This window comes from Dipodomys ordii, unplaced genomic scaffold (genome assembly GCF_000151885.1).
Source record: "Dipodomys ordii isolate 6190 unplaced genomic scaffold, Dord_2.0 Scaffold6, whole genome shotgun sequence".
Classification (NCBI taxonomy): domain Eukaryota; kingdom Metazoa; phylum Chordata; class Mammalia; order Rodentia; family Heteromyidae; genus Dipodomys; species Dipodomys ordii.
The window spans coordinates 10,425,147-10,450,341 of NW_012267222.1; the positions used below are offsets into that span (position 1 = coordinate 10,425,147).

General features: G+C 41.1%; 1 protein-coding gene across 1 annotated transcript in view; it reads right to left on the reverse strand.

Moving 5' to 3' along the window:
- Window positions 1–25,195, reverse strand: part of Phactr4 (phosphatase and actin regulator 4) — a 56,134-nt gene that overhangs the window by 27,641 nt on the left and 3,298 nt on the right. The window contains exons 2-6 of the mRNA XM_013032183.1: window positions 21,607–21,766; window positions 9,091–9,264; window positions 7,124–7,204; window positions 4,178–4,336; window positions 2,235–2,627 (exon numbers count right to left, since the gene is read on the reverse strand). Coding sequence (XP_012887637.1) covers window positions 2,235–2,627; window positions 4,178–4,336; window positions 7,124–7,204; window positions 9,091–9,264; window positions 21,607–21,652 — 853 coding nt within the window. The 5' untranslated portion in view covers window positions 21,653–21,766. The remainder of the gene's footprint in view (window positions 1–2,234; window positions 2,628–4,177; window positions 4,337–7,123; window positions 7,205–9,090; window positions 9,265–21,606; window positions 21,767–25,195) is intronic.

Here is a 25,195-nt window from a genome sequence, read left to right on the forward strand (position 1 = left end):
ACTTAGTCTTAATCTTCCAGGAAAAAATTTACAGTTATCCAATAGAAGGCCTAATGAATAAAAGTATAAGCTACTGTTGCCTGACTAGAAAGCTGATATTTTATTTAATTACTTTGACAATAGATAAACTTGCAACTTTATGTTGCTGTATGAACAACAACAACAACAAAAGTTGAAAAAGCAGGGCGCTGGTAGCTCATGCCTGTGATCCTAGCTACTCAGGAGCCTGAGATCTGAGGATCACAGTTCAAAGTCAGCCTGGGCAGGAAAGTGCGAGAGACTCTTATCTCCAATAAACCACTAGAAAACCAGAAGTGGTACTGTGGCTCAAGTGGTAGATCACTTGCCTTGAGTTGAAGAGCTGAGGGATAGCGCCCAGGCCCAGAGTTCAAGCCCCACGACTGACCAAAAAAAAAAAAAAAATAGCTGAAAATTCTGTCTGTTAAAAGTGCTAGACAATACTTCAAGAATCTTAGTACAGAGAAAAAAATGGAAATCTGGACCTGACAGCTGAGTTTCTGTCTCTCCCTAACTCCAACCTTGCATGAGTCATTACAGCTCTACAGTTCTAATTGCTCTATGTATATAACAGATAAAATCGGTTTCCTGTGGCAAAAAGTAGTTTTGAAAATAAGTATGTGAAAGCTCCTCACATTCCTCAGAGATAAGTGAACGAGACATTATCCATCCAAAGTGGTGATAACACTAATCTTCATCCTGTTTTTAATCAAGCTACTCCAACCTGTCATACAATATATTCTGAACCTGTTTTGCAAGGTTATTCACTCCACCCAACTTGGTAGTATTAGATTTTTAATGAGCACATTTTTTCAATCAAAAACAAGAAGTTTAAGCAATAATAAGCTTAGTATCACTTTTCTGAGAAACTAAATTCTTACTACCTCTGAAACATGCATGAGCTTTCCCTCTTGACTCTCCTTTTCTTGGAAAATTGCTCTAAAATGGCACATATTTATGTAAAGAAAAGAGACCTAAATACGATTTCAGGTAAATGAAAAAAAATCCAATTCCTGGTTTTCTTTGTGATCACTTATTTTAATATAAGACTATCATTCTTGGGGCTAGGAAGGTGGCTCAGTGATAGAGTGCTTGCCTTGCGTGCATGAGGCCCTGGGTTCGATTCTTCAGTACCACATAAGCAAAAGCCCCATGACCGGACCCCCCACCCCCAAAAAAACTTGTACTTCTTAAAAGAAAAGCTAGTCAGGAGGCTGAGATCTGAGGATCATGGTTCAAAGCCAGCCTGGGCAGGAAAGTCTGTGAGACTCTTATCTCCAATTAGCCACCAGAAAACTGGAAGTGGTACTGTGGCTCAAGTGGTAGAGCACTAGCCTTGAGCTGAAGAGCTGAAGGACAGCGCCCAGGCCTAGAGTCCAGGCCCCACGACCAGACCCTTCCCCCCCCCCAAAAAAAAAAGACTATCATTCTTAATTCTCTGAGGATAAAACATGATTTTATCAGAATAATTTAAATAATACCTTTTGCAGTTGTCATGAAGCTACAGTGCCAAGTACTGAATCCTAAATTACACAGGCATCCACAAAATCATCTTTTTATCTACTAGACTTGTTTATATATTTAAGGAAAGCACTGGTAGTTCAAAGCAGATGTTCTATAAACCCTAACTTTTTATCTGAGGCTTGTCTTGCCCATTATAATTTTTTTTTTTTTTGTCGGTTATGGAGTTTGAACTCTGGGCCTGAGCTCTGTCCCTCAGCTCTTCAGCTCATGGCCAGTGCTCTACCACTTGAGCCACAGTGCCACTTGGTTTAGTGGAGATAAGAGTTTCATGGCCAGGCTGGCTTTGAACCACCATCTTCAGATCTCAGCCTTCTAAGTAGTTAGGATTACATGTGTGAACCACTGGTGCCAGGACCATTATAATTTGTGGCATAATTTTCATTTTCTCAGTAAATGTCACAGATAATTCTATGCAGGTAAAATATGTTATGGTTTTCACTAGTCCAACTATATACAGTATCCTGAAATACTATCATAGAAAAATAGATTTTAATCTCAAATCTTAACTTAATTTTGATGATGTTTCCATTCATGGCCATATGCCTCATTTAAAAAATTTTTCTCAATATAGAAGATAGTCAAAGGTACAAGATATGGAAAACTCTTGCATAGACCAAATCAGTGTTGTACTAGTTACTCACTAAAATAAACATCCTAAATTAAATGCTAAACATGAAAGCCTGGACACTTACCAATGACAGGGTTGCTATTTCTGTGAGCTGGTTTGGGGGGAGGGACTGGGGGCTGCTTGGCAGGGACCATATTCGTAAGGCTAGGAGCAAGAGTAGTGTTAGTACTGACAAGAGCGACAGACAGAGTCCTGGGTACTGGGGTAGGGGTGGCAAAAGAATTAACAGTCTTTGCTAGGTTTGTGGCAGCAGTAGTGGCAGCAGGTGCTATGGTGGCGGAGGAGGCAGAGGTGGAGGAGGTGGATCTGGCTGTGCTGCCACAAGTGATGTCTTTTGCTTGTCCTTCACTTGCTTCATGAGAAGAAGACAAGGGTCTTTTCGGGGGAAGTAAAGGCGGTTTGGGAACATTCTCAGGAATAGACTCTGCTTCAGAATTAGGCCGGCTTCCAGTTGAGCCTGGGTAATGAAAGATATCATTTAAAAGGAAGTTAAGAGTAACACAAGAGCCTGAAAAGGCTATTACATCTATGGATTGCTGGTCAACTGCATAATTAATTAATTTACAGTTTTACAGGCTATAGTTCACAACACCTGCCACCCTTAGCATTCTTAAGGAATATCATTAAAATAACAGGCAAATTATAGTGGCAATTATTTGTACCAGAGCAATGCTACTAAGGAAATATATACAAATTTCTTGGGTAGAACGAGTGTGTTTGGAAAAGTCCTACAGTGCCTGCCTAACAAATATAAGGCCCTGAGTTCCCAGCATGGCCAAAAGAAACAAGTCCCACAGCAGTCTAATATTTAACAATATTTTCTTTTTTTTTTTTTGCCAGTCCCAGGGATTGAACTCAGGGACTGGGCACTGAACCTGATCTTTTGCTCAAGGCTAGCACTCTACCGCTTGAGCCACACCGCCACTTCCAGCTTTTTCTGTTTATTTGGTACTGAGGAATTGAACCCAGGCTCCATGCATGCTAGGGCTTCATGCATGTTAGGCAAGCACTCTACCACTAAACCACATTGTCAGCCCAATATTTTCCTCTTTAAGAATCACAAATTTACCAGGCACTGGTAGCTCATGCCTGTAAAATCCTAGCTACTCAGGAGGCTGAGATCTGAGGATCACGGTTCAAAGCCAGCCCAGGCAGGAAAGTACATGAGGCTCTTATCTCTAATTAACCACCAGAAATGGCAGCTGTGGCGCAAGTGGTAGAGTGCTTGCCTTGAGCTGAAGAGCTCAGGGACAGCACCCACAACTGACCAAAAACAAAAAACCCCCCACAAATTTATGTATTTTGTGAATATAAGAATTAGAGGGAGGGTTGGGGATGTAGCTTGTGGTAGAGTGCTTGCCTAGCATGCATGAAGCTCTGGGTTCAATTCCTCAGTACCACATAAACAGAAAAAGCTTGAAGTGGCTCTATGGCTCAAGTGGTAGAGTGCTAACCTTGAGCAAAAGAAGCTCAGGGACAGTGCCCAAGCCCTGAGTCCAAGCCCCAGGACTGGTAATTAAAAAAAAAAAATAAACAGAATTAGAGGGAGGAATATTCTACTTTAAGTTGTATATAGGTAAATAGTTTTTAAGAAGAACATAATTGCCTCTTGAATTTCTATTTTCCTGTTCTCTCAGAACCCCAAAGTATGTGAGTAAGAGTATGTAGTTCATGGCTTTTTCCCCCTCCCCCCAGTCCTGGAGCTTGAACTCAGGGCCTGGGCATGTCCCTAAACTGCTTTTGTTCAAGTCTAGCACTCTACCCTTGAGCCACAGAGCCACTTCTGGGTTTTTCTGCTTATGTGATTCTGAGGAATCAAACCCATGGCTTCATGCATTCTACACAAGCATTCTAGCACTAAGCCACATTCTCAGCTCCTAGTCCGTGGCTTTTAAGCTCAAAAATACAATTTTTGGTTGATGGCAAGCCCTCCTGAGGCAAGAGGGCTTCAAGGCCAGCTTGGACTACAAAATGAGACTCTCCTTTTTCCCCCAATTCCAATTTTACCTAGTCGCTTCTTTAGGTCTTCTTCTGGAATAGGATCTTTAAGACTTGATATTCTTACTGCCTCTTCTTCTACTAGGCTGGAAGATCTGGTACTCCCTATGTGGGTGGTATGGCCATTCTTTAATATGTCATGGCTCAGCTTTCCTGGATCCTCACCACCTGCCAAAAGAAAGAGGAAAGAGCTAAAGTGATGGGACTTGGCGTAATCAAACAAGAAGAGCTGCTAGTGTCTAACCTCTCTTACTCTCTTGCCTCCTTGTTTTATTTATACCTATGTTATTGGAACCCTTCCAGTAATAATAAAAATACGTAATTCCTTTTTTCAATAAGTATCTTTTCTTTCTTTCTTTCTTTTTTTCTTTCTTTCTTTCTTTTTCTTTCTCTTTTTGTCGGTTGTGGGGCTCCAACTCTGGGCCTGGGCACTGTCCATCAGCTCTTCAGCTCAAGATTAGCACTCTACCATTTGGGCAACAGGGCCACTTCTGGTTTTCTGGTGGTCTATTGGAGATAAAGAGTCTCATGGACTTTCCTGCCCGGGGTTGGCTTTGAACTCTGATCCTCACATCTCAGGCTCCTGAGTAGCTAGGATTACAGGTGTGAGCCACCAGAGCAGCCTCAATAAAAATCTTATGATGGCACGGGTGAGGAAGGGGTGTTGTCACACCTATAATCCTAGCTACTAAGAAGGCTGAGATCTGAGGATTGTGCTTCAAAGCCAGCCAGGGAAAGAAAGACCATGAGACTCTTTTTTTTTTTAAATTTAATTTAATTTTATTTGTGAACATACTGTACAGAGGGGTTACAATTGCATGGGCAGGATAATGCGTACATTTCTTACCAACATTGCAGCCTCCTCCTTTGTTTACCCTTCCCATCCCTTCCCAGCCTCCCCCCCCCCCCCCCCCCCCCACCATGAGACTCTTATCTCCAATTAACCACCAAAAAACAGGAAGTGGTGCTGTGGATCAAGTGGTAGAGCACTTGCCTTGAGCTGCAGAACTTAGTGACAGCACCCAGGCTCAGAATTCAAGCCCAACAACCAACCAAAAACAAAAAAGAAACTAGACAAACAATCCCAGTTCCCGCAGAGGTTTCCTAAATTCTTCAACAACAGAGCTGAAAACATCAAACTTAGAGATTAAAAGCACTGTCTCATTTCCCGGAGTCATATGGTAACTGGCACTAGTTGTTCACTTCTTTGTTTTCCCTAATGAGACACTTTTGAGTGTCTCTTGACACCTGATTGAGTTAGTTCACTGAGTTCTTAAGGACCAGTCCCTTACCCTGACACATCACATACTACTAGGAGATCAGTCATTCTTCAGGGAGTCCAATCAAGAGGTGCTATTTGGGCTAAAAATTCTGAAGAATCTAAATAACAAATGAAAAGGTACTCCTAAAGTTAAAGTTACCTGCCCTGCCAACTTTTTTGATGGAAGGGAAGCAGGGCACCGGTGGCTCACACCTTTAATCCTAGCTACTCAGGAGGCTGAGATTTTAGGATTACAGTTCAAAGCTAGCCTGGGCAGGAAAAGTCCATGAAACTCTTATCTCCAATAAACCACTCAGAAAAATGGAAGTGGCACTGTGGCTCAAGCGCTCGCCTTGAGCTGAAGAGGTGAGGGACAGTGCCTAGGTCCAGAGTTCAAGCCCCATGACCACCACCACCACCAACAAGAACAAAAAAAGAAAAGAAAGGAAAAATGGAAGGGAGCAAACTGACAAACTGACAGTTATGCAAAAGTAATATGTTACTGTAAAAGAGAAATGAGAAATGAAATGTAACCAATATATGTCTGGAGTTTTACATTTATAATAAACTGCTTCAAAAATTGAACAAAGGCCAGGTACTGGTGGCTCACACCTATAATCCTAGCTACTCAGAGGTTGAGAGCTGTTCCAAGTCAGCTTTGGACAGGACCTAAAGTCCATGAGACACTTATCTCCAATTATCCACCTACAAAACAGAAGTGTAGTTGTGGCTCAAAGTGGTAGAGTGCTAGCTTTGAGTGAAAAGGCTCAGGGACAGTGCCCAGGCCCTGAGTTCAAGCCCCACAACTGACCACAAAAAAAAAAAAAAAAGAACAACTACTAAACCAGCAACAAGTATTGAAATCTCAAGCTATCCTCTTAGCAAGAGAAAGATAAGTGCAATAATAAAAGCAGGGAGACAAATGTGATCAAAAGAAGAAAGTAATAACAACTGCTGAAGGTGACACAAAGCTGAGGATATACAGATACAAGGAATTGTTGCCCAAGTATCTTTCACTAATCACTCTAATTTCAGAGTTAAAAATCTAAGGCAGCCGGGTTCTGGTGGCTCACGCCTGTAATCCTAGCTACTCAGGAGGCTGAGATCTGAGGATCACGGTTCAAACCCAGCCCGGGCAGGAAAGACCGTGAGACTCCTAGCTCTAATAAACCACTAGAAAACCAGAAGTGGCACTGTAGCTCAAGTGGTAGCGCACTGGCCTTGAGCTGAAGAGCTCAGGGACAGCGCCCAAGCTCAGAGTTCAAGCCCCACGACCGACTGACAAAAAACAAACAAACAAAAAAAACACCTAAGGAAGACACTTAAGAAGGTACAGGAAAAAACTTATTTTTTGTCATTCATAGGGCTTGAACTCAGGGCCTGGGCCCTGTCCTGAGCTCTTCAGCTCAAGGCTAGAGCTCTACCACTTTGAGATACAATGCCACTTCCAATTTTCTGGTGGTTAATTGGAGCTAAGAGACTCATGAACTTTCCTGTCCTGGCTGGATCTGAACTGTGATCCTCAGAACTCAGCCTCCTGAGTAGCTAGGATTCCACATGTGAGCCACTGGCATTCAGCCAGGAAACTACAGCCTAACTATAGAAATAACAGAAAGAAAATTTAAATACCTATTTAGATCCAATTAAAGACTAAATACACAGAGAAAGTCATATGATATTCATTTGAAACTTACCTTGCTCAGGATCTTCCAGGAGAACTCCTCTCTTAACCAACTCTTCTCTTGGTTTTCGCATAGATATTTTTCGCTCTAAAACTAACATTGAGTTGAAAAACACCACTCAGAAATACAGTACTTGAAATGTCAACATTACTCAGCATTTGAAATCCATAGGTAGAGAAAAATGTATTCAAATTTCTTCATTCTTAGGACAGAAACTAAACAAAAGTTAATTTCAAATTAAAAAAATTAATTTCTGGGCCTGGGGTAGAATCCTTGCCTAGTATATGTGACACCCTGGGTTCTACTCTCATCATTAAAAACAAAAAACAAGACTTTAATTTCTTTTATACACTATTCTATTGGGGAAATATCATTTCTTTTTTTTTTTTTTGGGTCCGGTTGTGGGGCCTGAACTCTGGGCCTGGGCGCTGTCCCTCAGCTCTTCAGCTCAAGGCTAGAGCTCTACCACTTGAGCCACAGCACCACTTCCAGCTTTTTTCATTTTTCTTATGTGGTGCTGAGGAATCGAACCCAGGGCCTCAGGCATGCAAGGCAAGCGCTTTACCACTGAGCCATCTTCCCAGTCCCTGGGGAAATATCATTTCTAAAAGGAAGAATCCTTTTATAAGGTAACCCAATTGAAATTTTAATAATAAGGTTTTTATGGATAAAGTCTGTATTGATAGGAAGTGGGCAAAGTAGAAAAGAAGCACTTTAGGCTTCATTATTATTATTATTTTGGTTGGTCCTGGGGCCTGAACTCTGGGTCTGGGCACTGTCCCTCAGCTCTTCAGCTCAAGGCTAGCTCTCTACCACTTGAGCAACAGTGCCACTTCCAGCTTTTTTCTTTTGGTTTATGTGGTGCTGAAGAATCGAACCCAGGGCCTCATGCATGCAAGGCAGGCGGTCGGTCTACCACCGAGCCACCCTCCCAACCCTATTATTATTATTATTATTTTGGTGCCCATACTGTGGCTTGAACTCAAGGCCTCACAGCTCTGAGTTGGCTTTTTCGTTCAAGGCTGGCAGTCTATTGCTTGAGACACACTTCCATTTCCAGTACTTTAGATGTTGTTTTCTCAGTGTAAGACGGCCACTGCACCACTGAACAGATTAGTCACTGTTAGTGTTTTTTTTTTTTTTGGTCGGTCGTGGGGCTTGAACTCTGGGCCTGGGCGCTGTCCCTCAGCTCTTCAGCTCAAGGCGAGCGCTCTACCACTTGAGCTACAGTGCCACTTGCGGTTTTCTGGTGGTTTATTGGAGATAGGAGTCTCAAAGTCTCTCCTGCCCGGGCTGGCTTTGAACCGAGATCCTCAGATCTCAGCCTCCTGAGTAGCTAGGATTACAGGCGTGAGCCACCAGCGCCCGGCTTGTTTTTGTTTTTGAGACAGGGTTTCATCACTAGTAGTAGCCCAGTCTTTAAGATTCTCTTGTCTTTGCCTCTTGAGTACAGGCAGTAGAAGAGAATGCTAAGAGTATAGACATGCACCACTATTCCCAGCTCAGCCATTCAAAAGACAAACCTAGGAATGAGGCTATAGAATATCAGGCTCAGTGAATGACCATTTGTATGGTTAAATTCTAAAAGACTAAATGATCCAAACAGGGAGGTATAGCCCTTCCACAGAAACTATGAAAAAGTTAGGAGCTTCTACGTTAGAAAGCCTGGCATGATGGTACATGCCAATAATTTCAGTGTTTGGGAGCCCAAGGCTGGAAAGGTTGAGGCTAGCCTGAGCTGTGGAGTGAGATTTTGTCTCAAAATCCAAGAAACCAAAAAGAAAGAAAGAAAAAAGGAAATTCTACAACTCATAATACATAAATTACGCTCTCACCTTTTTTTTTAATTAAGTTATTTTTCCTTTTATTTTATTAATTTTATTTATTGTTTATGTGGTACCAAGGAATAGAACTCAGGGCCTCATGCTTGCTAGGCAAGCGCTCCACCACGAAGCCACATTCCCTGCCCCCTCGCTCACCTTCTGATGTCTCTTTGAATTTATCACTACTTTTTTTTTTCCTCCATTTCCAGGGCTTGAAGATTTTGCCAAAGCCTGAGAACTTGCTTTTTCTTTTGGTCGGAGGTGTTGTGTCTCCAGCTTCTACACTGTCCATGACCATGCCTGGATCTCCAGTATGCTGGTCTGCTTCTTCTGTTACAGAGAGAAGACAACAACTTATTATTACTTCAGCATAATCTCTAAAACAGTCCTTCCCCTCTCTTCCTGTGGTAGTTGGAAGGGATCAGGGCAATGATAAACAAACATGCAGACAGACTCCTTAACATTACATAGATCAAACAACAAAATCTGTATCAGACAAATTACTAAAGAAATAAAAACAAACTCACATCATTTTAGGACAAAATGTCCAGGACAATATTGTTCAAAAGTGTACACACACACACACACACACACACAGACACACACACACTCACATATATACATGCACACACAGAAGGTTGGTATCTTCTCTATATACATGAGTTCTCTGATCACTGAAGCAAGGAATTCCACCATTAGTGAGGCCTTATTCTGTTAAATATTACCTTCTCCTGACTTTTTCAGGATTTAGATTGTTCAGGGATGAGCAACTCTTCACCTTACTTGCATCTATTTATCAGATTTTTGGCCTTCGTAAAAAGAAGCTTAGATAGTCTTGGCACAATGGAAGGTGAATGAAGTGAGGTACATGGTTGCAGTGAAAGAGCATGTTTTAAAATGGAAGAAAATGTTCTGAAGAACAGACAGAACTGAGATTCTAGTCTGTCTATCATGGTATTGCTTTAGGGATAATCCTGACACTAAGGATTTGACATGAAACATAATTGACATGATACATCTACAGGACTGAAATGAAACGCCACGGCCCCTTAGATAATGACAACACATGCAGGACTTAGTTTCAAGTAGAAGAGAAAAGGAGCAGCCAAGGCAGGGCCAAAAATTTATTTAAAAAAAAAATAAAAGCAGGAAGGCAACAACAACAACAAAAACGCAGGAAAGCAACACAATAGAGCTGCACTCCACCTACTGTCCCAGGGTTCTCTGGAGAAGTCTAGAGGGGAAGAAAAAAAGAGTTATGTGGAATAACTGTTCTGAAATTAAAGTAGAACTGCTATTTTATAAAGATACATTAAAGAATACATATTGTATTTCATATTGGAGCAAATAATGCCTTCTGGGGGAAGAAGGGTATAACACATGCATTAAAAATTGTCTCCTTTTGAGACCCAGAATTTTGAGACTTTTAAATCTTTTTGGGACTGTGATGTGGAAATACTGGTGTTTCCAATAATGGAATGTTGGCATATACAGATTGGGCAGATGGTATTTACACAGCCTTCTAAGTAAAGGCAGTGAATTCTCCATTTCTTACTGGAGGATTTATTTAAATAAAATATGCTTATTAAACACTTCCTCCAAAAAAAAATTGTCTCCTTTTAATACTGCAGGATTAGCCTGGTGCTGGTGGTTCACGCCTGTAATCCTAGCTACTTAGGAGGCTGAGATCTGAGGATTGCAGTTCAAAGCCAGCCGGGGCAGGAAAGTCTGTGAAAGTTATCTCCAATAAACCACCAAAAACCAGAAGTGGGGCAGTAGCTCAAGTGGTAGAGCACTAGCCTTGAGCTGAAGAGTGCAGGGACAGCCCACAGGTACAGAGTTCAAGCCCACGACCGACAAAAATAAATAAATAAATAAAAGAAATACTGAAGGATTTTTTTGTTGGTGGTAGAGCGTGAACTTTGGGCCTGGGTGCTGTCCCTGAGCTCTTCAGCTCAAGGCAAGCACTCTACCACTTTAGCCATAGCGCCACTTCCTGCTTTTTGGTGGTTTATTGGAAATAAAAATCTCATGGACTGGGCTGGGAAGGTGGCTCAGCAGTAGAGTGCTTGCCTTGCATGCTTGAGGCCCTGGGTTCGATTCCTCAGCACCACATAAGCAAAAAGAAAAAAGCCAGAAGTGGCGCTGTGGCTCAAGTGGTAGAGCACTAGCCTTAAGCTGAAGAGCTGAGGGACAGAACCCAAGCCCAGAGTTCAGACCCCACGACTGGACCCAAAAAAAAAAAAATTCTCATGACTTTCCTGCCTGGGCTAGCTTTGAACTGTAATCCTCAGATCTTAGCCTCCTGAGTAGCTAGGATTACAGGCATGAGCCACTGGAGCCCGGCAATACTGCAGGTTTTTTATGCTGCTTTGTTTGAGACAGGGTCTTTTTGTAGCCTAGCATGGCCTTGAACTTACAATCATTCCATTCTAATTGAGCCTACTGAATGCTGGAACTATAGGTGTGTAACACCCATACTTTTTTTTTTGGGGGGGGGTGTTGGCACTGGGGCTTCAACCTCAGGGTCTGAAACTCTCACTAAAGCCTTTCACTCACAGAGGGCTCTCGATCACCATCAAGGTTGGTACATTTTTTGTGTGTGCAAATATACAGTCCATAAATGTTAATGCTTTTAAATATTTGGCAGTTGCCAAATCTAACCTTTGCTGGGTTGACAGTAATCTTGGGAAATTTGAACAAGGTTGGATTTATATAAACTTTACTATCAGAGTAACTAACTACAGAAATGATTGCTGATCTGATAGGCTTCAGTGTCAAAAGACTTAGGTAAACCAGATTCTGGTTACTAAAGTACAACTGAAGAAGATGACATAGGACAGTGACTTCTTTCTTCCTAGTTACATGACTTAAGGCATCTTAGATCTCAAATAATTCTAATAACATTAAATGCACTGAATCTGATGGGAATAACTGAGTACATTTTTTTAAAGAGAAAACAAAACTTCTGGCATAATTTTCCCTCAATGAGGAAGTAAACCCTGGAAGAATCCCAAGAGTGCTAATAGGGTGAACACATGATACCGGTTTGTTGTTGTTGTTCTTGTTGTTGTTTTTTTGTCAGTTGTGGGGCTTGAACTCTGGTCCTAGGCACTGTCTCTCAGCTCTTCAGTTCAAAGCTAGCACTCTACCACTTGAGCTACAGTGCTACTTCCAGCTTCTGTTTATGTAGTACTGAAGAATGTAACCCAGGGCCTTATGCATGCGAGACAAGCACTCCACCACTGAATTATGTTCGCAGTCATGATATTGGTTTTTTTCAGAATTGTGATTTTGCCAGGCGCTGGTGGCTCACGCCTGTAATCCTAGCTACTCAGGAAGCTGAGATCTGAGGATCTCGGTTCAAGCCAGGGCAGGAAAGACCGTGACACTCCTATCTCCAATAAACCACCAGAAAACCAGAAGTGGCGCTGTAGCTCAAGTGGTAGAGCGCTCGCCTTGAGCTGAAGAGCTGAGGGACAGCGCCCAGGCCCAGAGTTCAAGCCCCACGACTGACAAAAAAAAAAAAAAAAGAATTGTGATTTTAATTAAGACAGTACTTTCTAGGTGCTGAGTGTTCATGCCTATAATCCTAGCTATTTGAGAGGTGAAGAAAATTGGCAGGACAGAATTTTGAGCCTGTCTAGGCAAAAAGTTCCTGAGGCCCTCATCTCAATCAATAGCTGTGTTTGGTGACATGACCTAGCTATGGTGGAGCGAGAAGTGAGATCTTATCTCAAAATTAACAGAACTAAAAGGTATGGAATCATGGCTCAAGTGAACAGTGTCTGCCAAGCACAGAGTCCTGAGTTCAAAACCTAGTATTCCTCTTCTTCCTCAACAGACATTATTTGCTTATATAATATGGGACTGGGAATGTGGCTTCGTGGTGGAGTGTTTGCCTTAGCATGCATGAAACTCTGGGTTTGATTCCTCAGTACCACATAAACAGAAAAAGCTAGAAGTAGTGCTGTAGGTCCAGTGGTAGAGCGCTAGCCTTGAGCACAAAGAGGCTCGGGGATACCCCAGGCTCTGAATTCAAGCCCAGGACTGGCAAAAATAAATAAATAAAATAATAACAACAATAACAATAATAATATAGTATCAATGAGAACTGAAGATGTTTTAGAACATTCATAATATTCCATTTAATATATGCTAATGAAAAAGCTTTCAAAGACATGGGAAACCTCAGAAATGGAACTAAGTAACTAACAAACTGTTCAATCTCAGTCTTACTTGGACAGGCTAAGAGTCATTAAAGCTGTAATGTGCTAACCAATAAACTAAGCATTCTAGAAAAAAAATAAACAAACACATAACATAATGTCTATTTGGTTTAAAAAAAGTAGTAGGGGAAATTAAATCTAAATTTTTAAAAAATTGGATGTAGATGCATGTACATGCACAAGCATACACAATGCACCAGTTCTGGTCTCAGGGCCTGGGCACTGTCTCAGCTGTTTCCACTCAAAGCTGACACTCTACCACTTGAGGCCCAGCTGTACTTCTGGATGTTTTGTGTGTCTCAGTCCTGGGGCTAGAACTTGGGTCCTGTCCTTAAGCTTTTTTCTTTTTTTTTTTTTGGCTCAAGGCTAGCATTCTACTACTTGAGTCCCGGCTCCATTTCTGGCTTTTTAATAGTTAATTGGAGTTAAGAGTCTCATAGACTTTCCTTTCCAGGCTGGTTTCAACCTCAGATCAGTCTCTTGAGTAGCTAGGGTTACAGGTGTGAGCCACCAGCACCTGGGTATGAAATTCTTTCTTTTTATGTATGTGTGCCAGTCTTGAGGCTTGAACTCAGGGCCTGGGCACTGTCCATGAGCTTCTTTTGCTCAAGGCTAGCACTCTACCATTTGAGCCCCAGTGCCACTTTTGGCTTTTTCTGATTATGTGGTACTGAGGAATAAAACCCAGAGCTTCATGCATGATAGGCAAGAACTCTACCAGAAAGCCACATTCGCAGCCCCGAAATTTTTTCAACTATCTTTATGTTAACAGAGAGCATGAGCTAAAAGCACATTTAGTTTGTATTAAAAAGTATAGCAGCACTCAAGAGCTCCTTATGTTAAATCCTTATGTTAAATCATTTAGTTAACCCAATTCCAGATTATTATCTGGAAACCCCACCCTGTTAAAAGCGATAGAAGCAAACATTTTCTGTCTATAGCTTGCTTCTTGGCTGAAGTACAATAAACTATAAAATGACAGTACTATTACAGTGTTTCCTACTCGGCAAGATATTCCCAGAGGCATTCCTTGTTCTTTCCTTGTCTCATAGTATAAATTAAAAATAAAAGTTTCGGGCTGGGAAGGTGGCTCAGTGATAGAGTGCTTGCCTCATATGCAGGAGGCCCTGGATTTGATTCCTTAGCATTACATAAACAGGAAAAGCTAGAGGCAGCGCTGTGGCTCAAGTGGTAGAGCGCCAGCCTTGGGCTGAAGAGCTAAAGGGACAGTGCCCAGGCCCAGAGTTCAAGCCCCATGACCAATCAACAATAAAAATAAAAGTTTCCAGTTCTTTCTTGCTAGACTTATATTCTAAGTTCACCTACACAGAAATATACTAAGTCAGAATGACTATATCAAAATACTTCTACTCATGGATCAAAATTAGAATAATGAAATCCCTTAAAATGGTTTAAGAATGTAGAGGTAAGGGATTAAAAAAGAATAATAAAGGGGGTGAATTTATTTTTTTATTTTTTTTATTGTAAAGATAATATACAGAGGGTTACAGTTACATGAGCAAGGTAATGAGTACACTTCCTATTGAGCATTGTTACCCCTTCCATTGTTTTCCCCCTACCATAAGGGGGTGAATTTAACCAAAGTCCATTATATGTATTTATGAAAATATTGTAATGAGACTGACCCCTTTTGTACAATCAAAAATACTCTAATAGGGGCTGGGAAGGTGGCTCAGTGGTATCGCTTGCCTTGCATGCATGAGGCCCTGAGTTCGATTTCTCAGCACCACATAAACAAAAAGAAAAAAGCCGGAAGTGGCGCTGTGGCTCAAGTGGTAGAGCGCTAGCCTTGAGCTGAAGAGCTGAGGGACAGCACCCAGGCCCAGAGTTCTGGCCCCATGACTGGACCCCAAAAAAAAAACTCTAATAAAAATAAAGTCACCAGACACTGGGGGCTCATACCTGTAACCCTAGTTATTCAGAAGGCTGAGATTTGAGGTTCGTTCAAAGCCAGCCTGGGCAGAAGAGTCCTTGAGACTCTTATCTCCAATTAACCGTCAGAAAACCAGAAGTGGTACAGTGGCTCAAAGTGGTAGAGTGCTAGAAAAAAACTCAGGGACAGGTCCCAGGCCCTAAGTTCATGCCCTATAACTGACAAATAATAATAACAATAATATCATTACAAAATGCATTAGGAATCAAACTTAGTGGTACATGCCTATAAATCCCAGCAAAGAAAGACTGAGGCAGGAAAATCAAAAGTTCAAGGCCAGCCTAGGCAAAATCAAACAGAAACAGTTCATGCAGTTGCTAGGTGTAGTGCTCTAACTATGCCAATTAGGTTAAATTAGTTAATCCTATTATACAAATCATTAACAACCTTCTGATGTATTGTCTCCTTGTTCTATCAGCAGGAGAGGCACATTAACATCTATGAAACATTTGGTTTTTTAGTTGTATTTGCTTTTTAGAGTTGTTTTCCTATTGAAAAATCCCTTTAAGTTATTTTGACTTTGCTCTACCATTCTAGAAACACTTTTACCTGTTCCTTTTCTATCTAAAGTTTGACAATGTCTTTTTCTTTTTGAGACAAGCTTTTATTATGCAGCCCAGGTTGGCCTCAAACTCAACTTTCTCCTGCCTTAGACCTTGCCAGTGTTGGGACCCAGATGTGCCCAAGAAAGCCTGCCAATTGCCTGGAGCACTTAGTCCATTTACAGTGAATGTTTTCACGGGAATGGTTGGGGTTACTGCTACCATTTTGTATTTTCTCATTGGTTTTGTACATTTGTGACTTATTATAATCTATGTGGTGTTCAGTATTTTACTTCTACATACATATAATACAAACTACAAAAAGTATTTGTTGTTTAACAAATAATATTCTCTTGGTTTTTTTTCTTCGTTTGTTTTTTTGTTTTTGTTCTTGGTCAATTATTAGCCCTAGGTGCTGTCCTTAAGTTCTTTTTGCTCAAGGATAGTGCTCTAACACTCTGAGCCACAGTGCTACTTCGGATTTTTTTCTGGTGGTTAGAAATAAGGCTCATGGACTTTCCTGCCTGGGCTGGCTTTGAACCATGATCCTCAGATCTCAGCCCCCTGAGTAGGATTACATTCATGAGCCACCAGCACCCAGCAAAAAGTTCTTGAGACTCCATTTCAACTACTGATTAGGTGGAATGGTATGTGCTTGTCATCCCCAATGACACTAGAAGCTCAAGAGAAATCCTATCTGGAAAGTCATCAATGGAAAAAGGCTGGAGGTATGGTTCAAACAGTGCCTGAAACTATCCCCAGCATTCCAATCCTTAACAGAAATCAGAACATAATTACAATAATAGGGGGAAGGGAAGGGGGCTGGGGATAGGATTCAAAGCATTACATATGCTAAACATCTACTCTACCAATGAGACCTCTTATAACTAGGTTTCAGAAATATTTACATTTAAAATGTATAAAGGTCTCTTGTTTGGCTCATAAATATTTTTATTTGTCCAATATTTAAAAATTTTAGTTCAATGATATTCTTCCATATCAAAAAATGACAAACATCTTTTATAATCTAAGGATTTTGTTAATATAACATTTTATGGCCACTAATTGGAAATAAATTTTTCTGTAAACAGTATTTCTATAGCATCTGAACTTTGTAAATGGAGACTATTAGTTTATGGTCCTTGAACTATTGTACTTACTCATTTTTGCTCTCTGAAAGAGGATTATTATTGGATTAAAGAAAACTGTTTAGAAAATTATAACAAAATTGCAGAATGAAAGTCTGTTACGAATGAACAAAGTAGGCTTTGTCCAGGGAAGACCTACAACTTTTCCTGAAATCTTGCACAGCCTGACCCTTGGGGATTAGAACAAACTGGACAAAGCATTTGAAAGAAGTTAGGGGATAAGTTCTCTCTGTACTTTAAAATACAGTTAGGTCCAAGATTCTTTGCTTTGGTAAAAAGTATTCTAACAGCACCTGTATCAAGAAGTATTGCTGGCTGGCTGAAGGATAGGGGTAGCTCAGTGGTAGAGTGTTTGCCTGGTATACAGGAATCCTAAGCATGGGGGGAAAAAACGTTATGTATTTGCAAACTTGATGTTTATACTTGGGTAAAAATTCCAGGCTAAGTATAGATGTTTATAGTGAGGAGCCAACTACAAGCTATTGTTAAATGGAAGAACAATACTTAAGACAGGTCAATAATTCTAAATTCAGTAACAACAGATAGAACCCTTTAATGCCATCTACCCCTGAATCATGGATTACATACACATAGGGAAGGTACCTGAATTGTGGCTCAGATGGAGAAAGTAGGCCTCTTCCCTTTAACACCAAAGAATTCTTGTTAGATATGAGAAATGTCTAACAATTCTAGTGGATAAATACTAAGTATTTTTTTCTAAATTCCCAAGAAGTACTTTAATTAGCCCACCCATTATTTATTTCTAAGGTTTTTTGTTTTGTAAACTCAGGCTAGCCTGGAATTCAGTATGTAGTCTAGGCTGACTTTGAAACTCATAATTTTCTTTCTTTATCCTTTTGAGTGCTAGGATTACAGGTATGCATCACCATGACTGGCTTTGTTTGTGTATCTGTTTTGTTGTCTCTTCATCTTTTCAAGATGGAGGCCTCCCTGTTATCCAAGCTGGCCTTGAGTACTTGGGCTCAAATGATCCTCCTGAGGTCCCAAGTAGCTGAGAGCTCAGATATGTGCTACCATCTGTGACTTATTTTACTGTTACTATGTAGCTGCATTAAAATTTATTCATTGGGCTGGGAAGAGAGGTTAAGCATAATTTATTTAATTCTTTGGTTTCGTACCTAATTTAAGCACATTCTAGCTATTTTAATATGATAAATAGCAAGATTCTAGTAAAGACAAAATTACCTTTTATGTTGATTGATAACTGCAAAGTAAGACTGGAAAGCGTTTTTGTTTTTGTTTTATGAGAGAGAGTGTTGCCCGCCAGGCTGGCCTCAAACCTGAAATCCTCCTGCTCCCTCGAGGCATGTACCACCATGCCCAGCAATAACCTTACTTTTGCGAGATTATTTATATGCAGATTTATGAGTTGTTATTATCAGTATCTAACCAGTTCTTACTACTAGAACTTTAAACTGCTACCAAAATAATTGGATATTTCAATGTGGAGTAGGAATTTATCCATTCTAAGAAAGAAAATAGTTGAACTCACTAGTTCATAGCAAGTAATTAACCTTAAACAAAATATGCCTGTGGGAGAAGTCTATATGTGACGCAGGAAGATCATGAGCTGGAGTCCAGCACGGGCTACACAGTGAGTTCTAGAGTAGCACAGGCTAAATCATTGGGACCTTGTCTTAAACAAATAAACAAACCAAAAAAAAGCACATTTTTCTAGGTTAAAAGTTCTTGGCTTCCATAATAAGTCAAGTGAGTCAACTAATTTTAAGAAAGAACAATTAGCAGGGTGTGGCAAAGTGAACCAATCATCTTAGCAGTGGAGTCAGAGGCAGGAGGATCTTGAGTTTAAGACTAATGTGGGTTAAATAGCAAAGAATCATAAATTTACACATACTTTATTTTTTTTTAAGTGATTAGGACCCTGATCGTCAAATCTCAGCCTCCTGGGCTGGGAAGGTGGCTCAGTGGTAGAGCGCTTGCCTTGCATGTATGAGGCCCTGGGTTTTTGATTCCTCAGCACCACATAAGCAAAAAGAAAAAAGCCAGAAGTGGCGCTGTGGCTCAAGTGGTAGAGCGCTAGCCTTGAGCTGAAAAGCTGAGGGACAGCGCCCAGGCCCAGAGTTCAGGCCCCATGACTGGACCCAAAACAAAAACAAAACAAAAAAACAAAAAAAAAACCCAAATCTCAACCTCCTGAGTTGCTAGACTTACAGGCATGAGCCACCAAGGTTCAGCTTCAAAGTTCTTCCATTAGGGCTATTGTTAGGGAAAAGTCATGAATTTTTTTCTTAAAAGCATAAAGTATACCAACAGTACAATATTAGATGGACATCTTCATAAATACAGCCACCCACAATTAAGTTGTAGTTGCTGAACAATTTAGTGTTTCTGAAAGCTCTTTCATTCCTACCATACAAATGTTTAGGATTATTGGAGTTCTTTCTATACTTGTTATAAAAGGACTAATCAGTGAAGAAGGAAAATTTAGTGGCATGCAAGTGCGTTATTTACCAAATACAGGAGAGGTTTGACTCTGGGAACAAAGTAGCAAACTGTCATCATTAGGGAATGCAGGCACAGGAAGAGGGTGGAGTACCATTCTATGTCTTTAATTTTATTTCTTAAACTGGAAAGTGAAGGTTCTTTATATTTTTCTGTATTTTTTTTCTATTTATGAAGCATGATCCACGTGCCTCAATTTCAGGAACACATAAAAAATACTTTTTGTAGCTGGGTGCTGCTCATGTTTGTAATCCTAGTTATTCAAAGGGCTGAGATCTAAGGACTACAGTTTGAAGTCAGCCCAGGCAGGAAAGTTGGTGAAACTCTTATCTCCAATAAACTTAACACTGCCCCCCCCCAAAAAAAAGCCAAAAGTGAGCTACGCTCAAGTGGTAGAAAGCTAGCTTTGATGATAAGAAGCTCAAGGACAGAATCCAGACCCTGAGTTCAAGCACATTAAAAACAAAACAAACAAACAAAAACCTTTTTGTGCATTCTTTTTCTCTTTTCTTCAGTGCTAGTGGGCAAGCCAGGGCCATGGGTATACTAGATAAGCAAACACTCTACCACTGAGCCACATTGTCATTTTCTCTCCCCCCCCCCCATATAAATATTTCACCTGAGAAATTTTAATACATTCCCTTTAGAAAGCAAAGAAATTTTAATACATTCCCTTTAGAAAGTAACATCAAAAGGCTGGGAAGGTGGCTCAGTGGTACAGTGCTTGCCTTGCATGCACAAGGCCCTGGGTTTTTTTGTTTTTGGTTGGTAGTGGGGCTTGAACTCTGGGCTTGGACACGGTCCCTCATCTCTTCAGCTCAAGGCAAGCGCTCTTACCTGTTTTCTAGTGGTTTATTGGAGATAAGTTTCACGGACTTTCCTGCCTGGGCTGGTTTTGAACCGTGATTCTCAGATAGCAGCCTCCTGAGTAGCTAGGATTACAGGTGTGAGCCACCGGCGCCCAGCTTGAGGCCCTGGGTTTTATTCCTCAGCACCACGTAAGGAGAAAAAGCCAGAAGTGGTGCTATGGCTCAAGTAGTAGAGCACTAGCCATGAGCTGAAGAGCTGAGGGACAGCGCCCAGGCCCAGAGCTCAGACCCCATGACTGACAAAAAAAAAAAAAAAGAAAGGAAAAGAAAAGAAAAAGCAACATCAAAATGAGACACATTTATGTATATTGCCTTTGTTCCTATTTTTATGCTTTTCTTCAAAGTGACTAGCATTTTTCACTTTCAAGAATAAAAGGAACATGGGAATGAATATGTTTCCTACTACTTCAATAAGTCACAGTGACAGTACAACTTTCTTTTTTTGTGTGTGGGGGGGTGTCGGTCGTGGGGCTTAAACTCTGGGCCTGGGTGCTGTCCCTGAGCTCTTCAGTTCAAGATGAGCTCTCTACCAATTGAGCCACAGCACCACTTCTGGTTTTCTGGTGGTCAACTGGAGATAAGAGACTCACATACTTCCTGCCCGGGCTGGTTTTGAACTGTGATCCTCAGTTCTCAGCCTCCCCAGTACCTAGGATTACAGGTGTGAGCCATCGGCGCCCAGCTAACCCTTTTTCTTAAATAGTATAATATCCAGAAAATATTTACAGGCTTTCCCCCACTTGCTTACATACATGCATCACTCCTCCCAGTTATGATTGTTACCTCACATATAAAGCCCTCAAAAGTTAGGAAAATGTGCCTGCAGTAGTGAAGGACTACCATTTTGCTATAGGTTTTAAAGCTCTGAGCTATAATCACAATTCTCATCCTACTCTGTCGCTATCCAGAGACAGTAATACTTCAGATAGACAGCACTGACTTCAGAAAAGTATATACATCAAAGCAACAGATACACAAGCACACTGGAAAAGCCTGAGACTGACTTGGAAAAGGTATAATCAAGTATAAAAACTGGTGCAGTTTTCTAAAATTTGGTGCAATTTCTAGAAGTCAGCAGTTTTATTTCTGTACCAATTATTTAGCAATTACTCAAGTTTTACAAAAACGCTAGTAAGATACTTCTGAATTCTAAGTAACATTTTCAATAGCACTTTTCTTCAAGAGCAAGAAATCAGCAGGAAACTCCCTAGCAATTATCTAAAAATACAACAAAGATTTCAACTAAAACAAAACTGAGTGGTAAATTAATATAACTTAAGTGAAAATAACTTACATGTTTTCATTCATTACTCACAAACTTACAACTGTTCCAAAGTTAGGAACATCAAAGTTCTTGCATTTAAATTCTTATGAAAAAACTCACTTCACCTGTAAATCTGCTTTGCCTCTGCCAAGATTTTTGGTTTTTTGCCTTCAATTACTCACCAACTGCATCTGGATTTACCGGTCTGGAGACATCAGCTTGCCCCATGATTATACTCTCTTAGATGTATCTCACGACAACAAACTGTCCCGGACGAAAGCAAACTTCTCTTAAAAGATAAATCCACATAAGGAGGGTACCAGCAATTCTCTCTCAGTGTCACTGCCAAACGTCAGGAAATGACATGAGGTCAGTTAATCTCCTGGAATTTCTGTTTCCCTGTATCCTGGCCTGGGCACTTGTGATCCTTACAAATATGTCTTCACGCTGGTTCTCTTCACACAGGAATGCCTGTCATTCCAGAGAGCACACAGTGTAGAGCGAGTGCGGAAGGGGAGGAGACTGCCAACCACATTCTAGCTGCTGAGCGCCCGCCCAACAGCCCACACCCCCTTTTCCTGACACTGAGCTTGTCTGAAACTCCAAGTACAGAGAAAGGAAGCCTGCTCAAGAGTATACCAAAGAATTTGTAAATTTAATCATAAAATCTCCATTAGTGTGGGTCAGAAGTTGCTACTTATTGGCAGGGGTGGGGGGAGTCCATTCAAAAGGCTTATTTTAGATACAAGCTTCTAGAATTTCACTGTGATTTGGACTATTTGTTACCCCCTCAATCATCATCCACATCTGAAATATATATATATATATATATATACACACACACACACACACACACACACACACACACACACACACACACACACACACACAGTACACACACACACACACAGTCTTCATCTTCTACGAATGTCCAGAATGAGGGCTCAGCCCCCAAGTCTCAAGTCTAAAGTATAAGTAGAAAACTGGGTCTTTTCTACCCTCCATCTCAAACTTCTAAAAAGGGTAAGAAGTGAAGGTTATATTGATCACCACTGGCCCACGTTAATCAAGCATACTGCGTAATGAAACCTCCACAAAATTTCAAAATGTTTTTAGAAAGCTGAACACACAGGTTCAGGAGGCTGGTCTAGAGAAGGTGTAGAAGCCCCGAGGCTCTTTCTAGACCTCACCCAGCTCTTCATCTCTTATATTCACTGATATTCTTTGTAATATCCATGTATGTGTGTACAAGTGCACAAACGTGTGCCATTACTGGGCTTGAACTTCAGGGCTTCATGCTCTCCTTGGCTTTTTTGCTCAAAGTTGAAGTGAATGTGGAGCCCACTTATACCATACTCCACTTCCAGCTTTTTCCTAGTTATTTAGAAATGAGACTCTTACCAATCTTTCTGCTTGGAGTAGGTTCAAACTTCGGATTCTCAGATCTCAACCTCCAGAATGGCAAGGATTATAGGCATGAGTGCCAGGTTTACAAAATCCTTTGTAATAAACCAGTAAACCTAAGAGTTTTCTTGCATCCTGACAGTGCTCCAGCAAATAAACAGAACCCTACAAAAAGGTTGTAGAAACTCTGATTTTCAGTTGTTTCAACAGAAGCACTGTCCAAAGAACCTGCAGCTTATCTTAATCCATATCTAAGATTAAGGAGTCTGGAGATTTAGTGTCTGTGGAGGTCCTTGGCTAGTTTCCAGACAGCTGGTTGTTTTTGTTTTTATTTTGTTATTGTTGTTGCTTTAATTGTACCTTTCACTTGGTGGAAACACTTAGAGAGCTCTCTTAGGTATGTTTTTTTGGGAGTAGGATGGGATGGGGAATGGGTCTCTCTGTGAAGCCCAGCCTGACTTTAAACTCTGTAATTGTCCTCTCTCCTTCACTCAAATTCTAGGATTACAGGCATGTACACTGTGCTAAGCTTCTGAGACCTTTCAGTAAGGCACCAATCACCCTAATGTGGGCTCACTCTAGTGACCTAACAGTCTTTAGCCACTTACCCTGGAGTATTTCACTAACACGTGAAGGTAAAAGAGGAAACAATTTTGAGCATAATATTAAAAAGTTTTATACTTTTTTCATGAACTTAACCATCACCACAGCTTGTTCTGCATTATGACCATGTATCATTTGCTCTGTTTTCAGGTAAGAAAATGAGGGCTACTGAAGAACGCAGGGACAGCGCCCAAGCCCAGAGTCCAAGCCCCACGACCAACCAAAAAAAAAAAAGAAAGAAAAGAAAATGAGGGCTAGCTGCACAGGTGCTGGTGGCTCACACCTGTAATCCTAATTAATCAGGAGCCTGAGATCTGAGGATCGCTGTTCAAAGGCAGCCTAGACAGGATAGTCCGTAAGACTCTTATCTCCAATTAACCACCAGAAAACTGGAAGTGGCACTGTGGCTCAAAAGTGATAGAGCCCTCACTTTGAGCTGAAGAGCTGAGGGTCACCACCCAGGCCCAGAGTTCAAGCCCCATGACCAACAATAACAACAACAACAACAACAAAGATTTCAAATGGCTAAAAAAAAAAAAAAACGATAAGGGAACTCTACAAGAAAATGAAACATGAGTATATTCAAGGAACTAGAAAAGAATTAGTGATAGTTAAAAAAAAAGAAACAAAAGAGAAATGGAAAGGGAAGTTTCACTTTAAATTCACAGGAAGATATCCATCTCTTATTAGTAGCTAATAAGAGATATTCTCTCACTGGTCGCCTCGCCGGTGGCTCATGCCTGCAATCCGAGCTACTCAGGAGGCTGAGATCTGAGGATTGCGGCTCAAAGCAAGCCTGGGCAGGAAAGTTGGTGAGACTCTAATCTCCAATAAGCCACTAGAAAACCCAAAGTGGCGCTGTGGCTCAAGTGGTAGAGCGCTTGCCTTGAGCTGAAGAGCTGAGGGACAGTGCCTAAGTCCAGAGTTCAAGCCCCACAACCGAGAAGAGTATCCTTTGAAGAGTATCCTTCCCACTCAAGAAAAAAGAGCCTGATGGAGAGGAAAGAATAAGAAAGACCTTATAAAAATAAGACTTAATAGGGGAAGGAATCCCAGGTATAGTTAAAAGCCCGTTAACCAGGCCGGGCACCAGTGGCTCACACCTGTAATCCTAGCTACTCTGGAGGCTGAGAGCTGAGGATCGCAGTTCAAAGCCCGCCAGGGTAGGAAAGTCCATGAGACTCTTATCTCCAATAAAACCATTAGAAAACCGGAAGTGGCGCTGTGGCTCAAGTGGTAGAGTGTTCACCTTGAGCTGAAGAGCACAGGGACAGCGCCCAAGCCCCGAGTTCAAGCCCCATGACTGATCCAAAAAACAAAAAAAAAACAACCCGTTAACCAGAGCCTCATTTTATTGAACACTGCCTTGGAAGAGGAATGGAGTTGAGAATCCTCATCAGGTATAAGCAAATAATTTCATAATTAATTTTCTACCTATCTAACTCTATCTATCTATCTATCTATCTATCTATCTATCTATCTATCTATCTATATTTTGTTGTGGTTGTTGCCACTCCTTAAGCTTGAACTCAGGGCCCTGGCACTGTCCCCAAGCTTTTTTTTTTTTTTTTGAGTCCAGTCGTGGGGCCTGAACTCTGGGCCTAGGCGCTATCCCTCAGCTCTTCAGCTCAAGGCTAGCGCTCTACCACTTGAGCCACAGAGCCACTTCCAGCTATTTTCTTTTTGCTTATGTGGTGCTGAGGAATCGAACCCAGGGCCTCAGGCATGCAAGGCAAGCACTCTACCACTGAGCCACCTTCCCAG